Source organism: Podarcis filfolensis, assembly GCF_964270895.1.
Source record: "Podarcis filfolensis genome assembly, chromosome: 2".
Classification (NCBI taxonomy): Eukaryota; Metazoa; Chordata; class Lepidosauria; order Squamata; family Lacertidae; genus Podarcis; species Podarcis filfolensis.
The window spans coordinates 17,555,009-17,566,851 of record NC_139605.1 but is presented as its reverse complement, the minus strand read 5'-3'; the positions used below and the strand labels follow the sequence as shown (position 1 = coordinate 17,566,851).

The following is an 11,843-nucleotide window of genomic DNA, read 5'->3' as shown; positions in this document are numbered from 1 at the left end:
CCTTTACCTTTACGCCTACATTGGAAGACTCTAACCATGGGCACACCCACACTGCTGCTTTCCCCTGGGAAAACCCGCTGTTTGCCACCAAATTGCAGCAAACATCCATCAGGTTTCCATTTGTGAGTTATAGACTGAACCACTCAAGGAAAGAGAGAACGGCAAGTGTTTTAAATGGGGCATGAACTGAAACAGCCTCCAAATGAAAAGGAGCCGATTGCAGAAGGTTGCAGAATGGCTTTTTAAGTTGACCAATATTGTATTTATAGAGTAAAGGACGGCAACATATTTAAGGAGATGTCAGCATTTATTAAGTTTTGGCAAACAGGTACAGGGCAGAGCAAATAATTCTGACAACCCAGTACCTAAACGTTTCCTGTCACTTGTGCTTTTTCATTCCAGCATTCTATATAAAAAAGTAAAAGTAAAAAAGAATTCTTAAAATACTTACGCAAATTTGGATAAACTTTTACTCTACTTTTTTTTAAAAGTCTGCAATTTAAAAAAAAAAAATTCCCAGAATGTAAAAATTTGCAAGGTACGTTAACAAGGCATCCTAAACAGATCTCAATTGAAAACCAAGGTGATCTCCTGTATCCCTGTATTTACCATGTTAAAATTACAAAGCACCACTTTTCTTATCAATTTTCATCGTCTTTCTTAGTTTCAGCTTAGCTTGGATAAATTGACTGCACTCAACCGTTAACTACTGGCTTTATCTTGCAATACTGCTTTCATTTGGGTACAAATATCCAAATGCAAAATACCTGTACACACACCTCATATCGATTTTGTACACACATGCACACTTTCAATTCCCATTTTTCACAGCACTATGTCCACAAGCTGGATCTCCATTCTTGTCTGATCACATTTCCGTGTATTTCTGAGAGGCTGCAGTATAAAAGATGTACCACTTGCATCTGATATGAGGGGTACAAATGTTGTACTTTGGAATCTGTATCCAAATGAGAGGAAATATAGCCAGGAGAGACAAAGATGTTGCTAAAACATACTAGAAGCTATATCTACAAAGTAGTTTTAAATGGTGTATGCATTTGGGTCTCCCACATTCTGTAAGCCTAGGCTCCAGTCTCCATTCAGTATAGTAACCTGATAAGGGAATTAAGGCAAATCAAAAGCAGCTGCTGTATTAACCGCGTTGAAGCTCAGTGTTGTGTGTTACAGCCAGAGAGAGTTATGTTGACACTACTTCACTGTTGGAAGGGCCAAAGACCCAAGTCCAACAGAAGAACAGATATAATTTAACACAGGCGGAGCACAGTGTTCATGTCCCCAACTCGGAAGAAAGGAAATATTTTTGACACAAATTTGACACTAAAGAGAACAAGGCGCTTGTTTTCTTCCGCATCAAAAAACCCCACCGTTCCTCCTTCATAGTCCAAACGGATCTGAATCTTTTGAGGGTGTTTACTTGGGTTCAGAATGGTCGGGGGCGACGTTAAGGTTTTGTACTGACCGTTGTTAAAACCCACAGCCATGATTCCCTCCTCAGGGACGATATTCAGATGTCCTTTCCTCTTCACAGATTCTTTGGCCACACCCACAGCCCAGAAAGTTCCCTTGCTCACATCCACTGTCCAGTGATGCTTCCCTGAGGTGAATCCTTGACAGCCAAGCACGCAGCGGGTGGGGTCAAATCGTCGGGTGCTGTAGGGAAGCTCCTGGCGGACAGATCCCCATGCAACAGCTTTCTGACCATCAAACACAACAAATCGAGGGTGAGCCGTCATGGGGTCCAGTGTCACGTTCTCTGTAATTAATAAATAATAATAATAATAATAATAATAATAATAATAATAATAATAATAATAATTTATTTATACCCCGCCCATCTGGCTGGGCTTCCCCAGCGACTCTGGGTGGCTTCCAAAAAAATATTAAAATACTGTAATACATCAAACATTAAAAGCTTCCCTAAACAGGGCTGCCTTCAGATGTCTTCTAAAAGTCTGGTAGTTGTTATTCTCTCTGACATCTGGTGGGAGGGCATTCCACAGGGGGGGCGCCACTACTGAGAAGGCCCTCTGCCTGGTTCCCTGTAACCTCGCTTCTTGCAGTGAGGGAACCACCAGAAGGCCCTCGGTGCTGGACCTCAGTGTCCGGGTAGAATGATGGGGATGGAGATGCTCCTTCAGATGCAAGAGATCAAATGCAACCGTCAGGCATGGAGCCAAGCTCCACGAACCTTTCCCAAAGACCAATGTATAAAACAAGTAACTGTTCATCTGCTGCAGATGGTTGTTTCTGAAGGCGGCCTATTTATTGAGCATTCCTCCTGATCGGAGACTCATGCATCAGTCTCAGCCAGCATGGCTGGGAACGAGGAGAGTTGTGGTCCAACAATATATAGAAAACCACAGGTTGCCTCTTTTCTTTTTTTAAATACAAAAAGGCATGAATCCATCTTTACCGTGAGATATCCAGAATCTGTGGGGACTTACCATTTATCCACTTTTGTTCATCCAAAGTCTCTAGAGGAAGAAAAGGAGGATAAGTATATGCAAACTTCTGTGATTTGTTAATGTGTTATATTTAGCAACAAATGAACTTCGTATATTAATACACCATTAATTCACATGCACCATTCTAAAGCCTTAGGAGTATTATCACTTTGGAAATCTACAGCTACCCAATTGCACTCCTAATTTCTCTCTCCTTTGTAGGCATCAAGCCTTGGAGCACATTTACAGCAATGATACCATTATTATTATTATTATTATTATTATTATTATTATTATTATTAGATAGCAAGTAAACTATCAAGCTCACAATATTGTAGCCCTATCAACCAAGCACAGAGTTTTATATCATTGGGATGGATCCAGGCCATCATGCCCTAGAATCATAGAATCATAGAGTTGGAAGAGACCACAAGGGCCATCGAGTCCAACCCCCTGCCAAGCAGGAAACACCATCAGAGCACTCCTGACATATGGTTGTCAAGCCTCTGCTTAAAGACCTCCAAAGATGGAGACTCCACCACACTCCTTGGCAGCAAATTCCACTGTCGAACAGCTCTTACTGTCAGGAAGTTCTTCCTAATGTTTAGGTGGAATCTTCTTTCTTGTAGTTTGGATCCATTGCTCCGTGTCCGCTTCTCTGGAGCAGCAGAAAACAACCTTTCTCCCTCCTCTATGTGACATCCTTTTATATATTTGAACATGGCTATCATATCACCCCTTAACCTCCTCTTCTCCAGGCTAAACATGCCCAGCTCCCTTAGCCGTTCCTCATAAGGCATCGTTTCCAGGCCTTTGACCATTTTGGTTGCCCTCCTCTGGACACGTTCCAGTTTGTCAGTGTCCTTCTTGAACTGTGGTGCCCAGAACTGGACACCGTACTCCAGGTGAGGTCTGACCAGAGCAGAATACAGTGGCACTATTACTTCCCTTGATCTAGATGCTATACTCCTATTGATGCAGCCCAGAATTGCATTGGCTTTTTTAGCTGCTGCATCACACTAAGATCCTTGAAATCAAAGAGACAGGTTAGTCATCACAATCTAATCCCAACAATTTCAACCACTAAAGAATGACCAAGTTATTCTGAATCCAGTGCCTGTATTTTAATGGTGGGTATTGTACAAAGGCAAAATGTGATTGGGACAAGTGTTCACTGATCGCCCGGAAAAAGAGCTAAATAAGAACAACAGTAAAATTTCCACCCCAGTGATCAGCTTCAGAAACCCATTTAGTACCTCTGAATTTCCTGAGTTTGCCCTGCAGTGAAGCACTCTCTTTGGAGAATTCCTGAAGCACTGTACTGAGCTCCGAAGAATCAGGTGGAGTAGGAAACTGAAATTTGCCTCTCTTGCACCTAGAGGTTTGACAAACAGGAAACCGCATGAAAAGAAATCTTTATTCACTCGCAGCTTCTCAGAACATCAGGCGCAGAATGCATCTACATAGTGTAAACAGCTGGCCAAGCTGACGGAAGGTGAACTACAACCTTGGCCAATGGATTTGCAACTTTGGGGGTGGGGGTGCGCTAGGGGTGCATGCTAGTGAAAATTCTACTCTAGGTAGAAGGGGAAGGATGCAAGAAGCATCCCGGTAAATCAGACCAACGGCCTATGTAGTCCAAGCCAAAAGATGGAAAGTGAGCGAGATCCCAAGTAAGGAAGGTTGGCAACTTAAGATGATAGAATTTGCGGAAGCAGCAGGTTTAACTTATAGAATAAGAGAGCAAGAAGAATCTTTACTCAAAGAGAATCCCCCCCCCTTGAATATTTAGAAAATAACTGTACAATTGAAAACGCTGGTAGTATTTAGATAAATTCAACAGCACGGTAAATATTTGGAGGATGCAAAATGGAGAAACGATTAGATTGGTTACAGTAAAATACGCAGGATCGATAGCTATGTAAAATGAACCATGAAAAGCGAAGTAGGTTAAGTCCATTGTTTCATGGCATGATGTAAAATGTTTATTTTGAGATGTACAAACTGGAAAAAAATAAATAAAAAATGTTGTATATATAAAAAAGGCAGCATTCCCTCCTAAGCAGATGATTTGGAGAAGGCTGCCACCAGGACCATGAGCACAATCACGCTCTCCCACTCAGACATACTGCTTTTGATCCTGGCATGCGTGCAGAACATTACTAGAATTGCCTTCTGTGAAGGGTGGAGAAATGGCAACAGGAAGAACGGCCTCATACCTGTTGAAGATACTTCCAATATCCTAGCGAGGAAAAGAGGAGACAAGACAGAGAGGTTAGGTCATCCAGTCCAACACCCGTCATATTTGGAATTAATTTCTACAGGGGTTCATCTTATATCCTGCCTTCCTTACATCCTAAAACTCAAAATGACATTCGTAGGTTTCCCTGGTGGCCCCTAATCCAGGCACTGACCAGGCCTAGACATGCCCAGCCGCTGAAAGGTTGCTTCATCCAGTACCTACTACCTTCCCAGCTCATTTTGCTTTCGACCCTCAAAGCATTCGTTTCAGTTTGGCGGCATTAGCAAACCAATTCATTCAGTCTCTTTGCGGATCTATAGCACAATACCTACTGCCTCGCGGGATACATTTGGGAGAAGAGAAACCTAAAGAGTAAACCAGGGGTCAGCAAGGTTTACCTCACCTGGGCCGGTTCACTCCAGCGGAGATCCCTCCCTTGGCCAGATTGCGCTCACATGTGAGCCCGCAATTTCTGCGCAGATGCAATTTTCGGCGCCGCGGAAGTGAGTCCCCGTACCGTGCCAGTTTAGTGCAGCCTGCGGGGACTCGCCGAGCAGGCAGCTCGGTTCGGGGGTGTCTCATGGGCCGGTTAAACAACCCCCGTGGGCCGCATGTGGCCCATGGGCCTTAGGTTGCCTACCCCTGGAGTAAACCCCACACAAATCGGAGTGGAGTCCCTAAGGCACCTTGCATGCCTCCTTCTGGCAACTCCTGCAGCCAAGCAGGTGCCAAACGTATTGCTCTGCTTTCCTTTCCTTATTCAACCACATCAGTAAGGCCGAGACTGGGGGAATCTTGTCGTCTGGGCAGCCCAGGACCTTCATACACACTGCCCGGTTTGACTTCACCCCCAGAGACGCACTCTCGAGACAGATGGATACACAGTACAGGCTAAGATCTCGCTCTGCTGAGGGGGAAGAAGGCCCTGCTTTGGACACACAACACCAGCAGAAAGTCAGGTCGTCTTTTTCCCCAGGCTCAAAATACTGGGCTTCCAGAGATCAGGAAAGGTGTTAACTCTGCAACGATGCACCACTGGAGGAATGCAGTGAGAGGGGTGAGAAGGCGAAATGAGGAGGAGGATGCAACCAAATGGGAAATAACTAGGAACAAGAGAGCCAGTGTGGTGTAGTGGTTAAGAGTGGTAGACTCGTAATCTGGTGAACCGGGTTCGCGTCTCCGCTCCTCCACAAGCAGCTGCTTGGGCTAGCCACACTTCTAGTGACCTTGGGCCAGTCACACTTCTCTGAAGTCTCTCAGCCCCACTCACCTCACAGAGTGTTTGTTGTGGGGGAGGAAGGGAAAGGAGAATGTTAGCTGCTTTGAGACTCCTTCGGGTAGTGATAAAGCGGGGTATCAAATCCAAACTCTTCTTCCAAACAAAGGAAAGCTGCCCTGTGCCATATCAGGCCTTTGGTCCATCCAGCTCAGTATTGTCTACTCTGACTGGCACAGCTCTCCAAGATTTCAGGCAAAGCTTCCCCTCCAGCACAGCCCTACCTGGAGATGCCGGGGGCTGAACCCAAGACTTTCTTCTGCATGTGCTATTACTGTGCTATGGCCCTTATATAATGGCATTCAATAATAATAATAATAAATGTTATTTATACCCCGCCCTCCCCATCCAAGGCCGGGCTCAGGGCAGCTAACAACCAATAATAAAAACAAGTTGAATGAATACAACTTAAAAACAAGATTAAAATACAACATTAAAACATTAAAATGCAGCCTCATCACAGGAGGAAAAAAGAAAGAGGGGGGGGGGGATCAAATTGACTCCAAGCCAAAGGCCAGGAAGAACAACTCTGTCTTACAGGCCCTGCGGAAAGAAATCAGATCCTGCAGGGCCCTGGTCTCATGAGATAGAGCGTTCCACCAGGCCGGAGCCAGTGTTGAAAAGGCCCTGGCTCTGGTTGAGGCTAATCTGACTTCCTTAGGGCCCGGGACCACTAGGGTGTTGCTATTTATGGACCTTAAGGTCCTCCGTGGGGCATACCGGGAGAGGCGGTCCCGTAGGTACAAGGGTCCTAGGCCGTGAAGGGCTTTAAAGGTCAAAACTAGCACCTTAAATCTGACCCTCTACTCCACCGGAAGCCTGTGCAACCGGAAAAGCACTGGGGGAATATGCTCCCATGGCAGAGACCCCATGAGGAGCCTCGCTACAGCATTCTGCACCCAGTGGAGTTTCTGGGACAGCTTCAAGGGCAGCCCCGCGTAGAGCGAATTACAGTAGTTTACTACTTGCGTTACCTGCATCAGCCCACCTGGCGGCTCCTGACCCTTCTGCTCCAGCTCGCCAATTAGGGTGCTGATATGGGAAATCTCCTCGGAAAATTTAGCTGCATGCTCTTCCTTCTTCTTCTCAATCTCTATCTCCAGCTTCTGCAGCCGGGTTAACAGGAGCTGCTCTTCTTTCTCTAGAAACTGGTGGAGCTGCTGACATTCCAACACAAGCTTCTGCCTCTCGGCTTCAGTTTCTGCCTGATTGGGACAGGTGCAAACAGTGGGGGGGGGACGACACTGGTTTATTTATTTGTAATATTTCTTACCCACCCATAGGAAAGCACCTCGACACATGAAACACCATTTCGTGTGTTCCAAAGGTAAAGGGACCCCTGACCATTAGGCCCAGTCGTGGCCGACTCTGGGGTTGCGGCGCTCATCTCGCATTATTAGCCGAGGGAGCCGGTGTACAGCTTCCTGGTCATGTGGCCAGCACGACTAAGCCGCTTCTGGCGAACCAGAGCAGCGCACAGAAACACTGTTTACCTTCCCGCCAGAGCGGTACCTATTTATCTACTTGCACTGGTGTGCTTTCGAACTGCTAGGTTGGCAGCAGCTGGGACCGAGCAACGGGAGCTCACCCCGTCGCAGGGATTTGAACCGCCAACCTTTTGATCGGCAAGTCCTAGGCTCTGTGGTTTAACCCACAGCGAATGTTTCTGCGAGAGGCACGGGTGTGCTTTGGCCCGCCATAAGTTGCTGAACTACAACTCCCAACATCCCTGGCTGCTGGTTGATGGAAAGTGTAGCTCAGCAACATCTACAGGGCTAAAAGGTCCCTGCACCTGCTTTGTAGTGTCAAAATCCAGCCATTCCCCAGGCTGCTTCCATTGCATATAATGCAAAATGGTGTTGCACCGAGTCGTTGTAGATGTGTGTTGCCGTGTCTTCTTCTGCAGAAAGAGAAGCTGACCTTGGTCTGGTGCTGTGAAACACCAGCTGAAATTGAAACTCAGCAACAGATTATAATTAGATGCTCTTGTAAAATCGCTACTTTCAGAATCCAGCTGTCAAGAGCTAGTTCACAGGTGCACAAAGCAAGCTCATAACACTTTGGGGGACAATAGGTATCAACTTAATGCAACAGGTGGAAAGGTTTGTTTTTATAAAACACAGAACCACGTTGAAACATATAACTCTAATGTGTGAGGTTAAAGTTTAGCCCAGGGTCTTCCCAAACTTGGGTCTCCAGCCGTTTCTGGACTACAATTCCCATCATCCCTGCTCACTGGTCCTGCTGCCTAGGGATGATGGGAGTTGTAGTCCAAAAACAGCTGGAGACCCAAGTTTGGGAAACCACCATTTAGTTGAAATTTGGAAGATGCTCAGTCATGTGAGGTGACAAAGGTACTGAAAGTTTTGCTCATCTTTCAGCGGTCAGTAAGTTTTGGATTATGGAATGTCTGAACATGATGAGCTGGATATATGGATGTCACGATAAGAAGAATCGTAAGCTGATGTATTAATGTTAGGATTGGTTCACCAAAGCAAATTGAGAATTATCAATTATCAATTGAGCATTATCCAGATGAAATGTACACGTCTCCAAGTATGCATATTACGAAAGTATAGGGAATGTTATTTAGTAAGCATGAACAAGCTTTAACATAGATAAAAGTTGTGGGGATGTTTAGAAACCATAACATAGTATAGGCTCTAAGACTAATTTATGGGACAGTGACATATTTCCAGATAAGGTTCTCAGGTACTATATAAATATGCTCTGAAATTTGAGCAAGTCAGCTTTCTACCATCAGCAGCTCGCTTGCCTGCACCCAGGGCCGGATTTAGATTTGATGAGGCCCCAAGCCACTGAAGGTAATGGGGCCTTTTATATGTCCAGCTTTGTCAACAACTAATTGTCACTGTTTTTTGTGTTGAATATATGCTATATGGTAATTTAAAATGTCAAACATTAAAACATTAATGAAAATAGATACTCAAAAGATTCACTCCTGTATACAAATTAATTGCTGTTATACAAAACCTGAACTGAACCTACATCAATTCCAGGTGTACACTTTACTGAAGTAGATCCAAACAGCTACAGGTGCCCTGCTCTGAGCCTGGCTTCGGCTGGGGAGGGCGGGATATAAATAAAATATTATTATTATTATAAACTGATAGTCCTGAGCTTCTAAAAACTGGCACTCTGAATGGATAATACATGTAGAGCTGAAATTCCCAACACAGAAATGTAGAAACATCATATACAAATTAAAAACCAAGTGAAGATGTAATGGTGTTGTTAACTCCCCACTAACTTCTGATTGTGCTTGCACTTACCAGCAGATCCTGGCTTGGCTTCTCTGCATCTAATTTAAACGATAAAATCTTGTCTCTCTCTTCTTTCAGAGTTTGCAAGCAGTGATGTATTTTCTCCTAAGACAGATGTGAATAACACATTTTTTGAGCCATTCACCATGTCCTTCTCAAATGAGCAGCTACACATGCAAGAGAGAATTATTTAAGCTCAGCGCTGTAACAACATCTAAATACCATCAGACTGCAAATTTGCATCTGTGCTGTAGAACTAATCTAAAACTGCTCCTCCGGCATATTTCAGACACAATCTTCAAATAAGACCTATTTTCTTCCAGCCTCGCTGAGATACACAGATGCTGTTCATTTTTCTGGATTTGTGGTGCTCAAGCACCAGACAGGTTTTAAAGTTTCTTTCTTCATCTGAATTCCCATTAATCAGAAACTGAGAAAGCTTGCAGTAGCCAAGAGATAAGCAGTGCCTCCACTATGTATGACAGATTACACCAACCCTTCATTTATCTCTTTGCATTTATACCCCTCATTTTGCCACCCTTGAGGCATCCTAAATAAAACAATTGTAGCAGGTTTTTAGAAGACACCTGTTGCTATGTCTATTGCTCCCAAGAGAACCCAAATAAAGGGTGACCTATAAATACTGGTAAAGAAAAGGAAAATCTGTCCAAGAGAAGGACAAAATAAAACAACAATACTGTCTGAGAAGAGAACAGAAATGAACCCTTTCTTTTCCTAATGTATTGATTGTGCTTGTTGCTTTGGTGGCAATATTTTGCGAGAGACACCCAGGGATAAGCATCAAGGAATTATGGGGGTTTGTTGAAACAAACTTAGTTGGTCTCTAAGGTGCTACTGGACAATTTATATGTTGAAATAAAGTTTGGCCTATTCGAGTCTAGTCTATACAGTGGATGCTTGGGTTGCGAACATGATCCGTGCGGGAGGCACATTTGCAACCCGCAGCGCCGCAACTGCGCATGCGCGGGTTGTGATTTGGCGCTTCTGCGCATGCGCAAAGCACGATTTAGCTCTTCTGCGCATGCGCGACCGCCAAAACCCGGAAGTAATCCGTTCCGGTACTTCCGGGTTTTGGTGCGTCCATAACTCGAAAAAACGCAACCTGAAGCGTCTGTAACCCGCGGTATGACTGTATCAGGAATGGGAAAATCTGTGGACCGCCAGAATAATAGAATTGTAGAGTTGGAAGAGACCCCGAGGATCATCTAGTCAAATCTCCTGCAATGCAGGAATACGCAGCTGTCCCATATGGGCAGGCATAGGCAAACTCCGGCCCTCCAGATGTTTGGGACTACCATTCCCATTATCCCTAGCTAACAGCGATGATGGGAATTGTGGGGATCAAACCTGAGGATCAAATATGGATCATATGGGGATCAAACCTGAGACCTTGGTGTAATCAGCACTGTGCTCTAACCAACTGTAGCTCCCTTAGAATCATAGAATTGGACGGGACCTCAAGGGTCATCCAGTCCAACCCCTTGCAATGCAGGAATCTCAGCTAAGGCACCCATGACAGATGGCCATCCAACCTGGATGTGCCAGCTGCGGATGATGGGAGTTGCAGTTCAAGCACACCTGGAAAGTGACAGGGTCCTGTCCCCCCCAATCCCAGGCCTATAGGTCTTTAATGACAGCCTCTCTGTGAAATTAGGCAAAAATTAGGAAGCTGCACCAAGAAAGTGACGATTTGGGAAGGGCTTGTTCAGGGAGTTGCAAAGCTTGATCCCCTTGATTTGATACAGGCATGGCCAAACTTGGCCCTCCAGCTGTTTTGGGACTACAACTCCCATCACCCCTAGCTAACAGGACCAGTGGTCAGGGATGATGGGAATTGTAATCCCAAAACAGCTGGAGGGCCAAGTTTGGCCATGCCTAATTTAACACAACCTTGGGTTCCCAGCTGTTGCTGGACTACAATTTCCATCACTCCCAGCTAGCAGGACCAGTGGTCAGGGATGATGGGAGTTGTAGTCCAACAACGGTTGGGGACCTGAGTTTGACTGTTTAACATTAGCCGTTTGCAGGAGTGCTATCTTACTGAAGTACGTCGCACCTTCCAAAGAGACAGGCGGCAGACGACCCCAAAGATCTTATAGCTTAAAATAAGACAATGAGGAAACAAGAGACGCAGGATTGATGGAGAAGGGTAAGAAGGCCTCTGTTCTCTGCAGACAGAGGATCCAGACAGCAGGTTAAGGGGGAAGAACCCTGCAGAGACCTTGGAGAGCTACTGTCAGACTGGGCAGGTAATATAGTGCTAGACAAACTAACCTGGCAATAAGTTGTTTCATATGTACCAATACATGAATCCTGGTTGCTTTCCAGTTCTTCTAAGATGTCCCCACCCCCAAGAACCCCCACTGATTTGGAGTTTGTTCCCGACGAAAGAAGACTGGAGGATGAAGTTGATGGACTATACAGAATTAGATAAATTAACAGGAAGGATTCGAAACCTGCGGGATCAGAGATTCTTAGAGGACGGGAGTAAATATATGAACTATTTGAAAAGTAATTCTGATGAACAGATTACGCTAGTAGGTCTGCAAGAAGTT

General features: G+C 45.0%; 1 protein-coding gene across 4 annotated transcripts in view; it reads right to left on the bottom strand.

Annotated features, from left to right (window-relative positions):
* Positions 1-288: 288 nt before the first annotated feature.
* The window catches only part of LOC310756923 (zinc finger protein RFP-like), a 15,983-nt gene continuing 4,428 nt past the window's right edge, over positions 289-11,843 (bottom strand). For all 4 annotated transcript variants that reach the window (XM_083601868.1, XM_083601869.1, XM_083601866.1 and 1 more), the window contains exons 3-8: positions 9,277-9,372; positions 6,958-7,188; positions 4,685-4,707; positions 3,722-3,840; positions 2,466-2,495; positions 289-1,774 (exon numbers count right to left, since the gene is read on the bottom strand). In XM_083601868.1, coding sequence (XP_083457994.1) covers positions 1,266-1,774; positions 2,466-2,495; positions 3,722-3,840; positions 4,685-4,707; positions 6,958-7,188; positions 9,277-9,372 — 1,008 coding nt within the window. In that variant the 3' untranslated portion in view covers positions 289-1,265. The remainder of the gene's footprint in view (positions 1,775-2,465; positions 2,496-3,721; positions 3,841-4,684; positions 4,708-6,957; positions 7,189-9,276; positions 9,373-11,843) is intronic.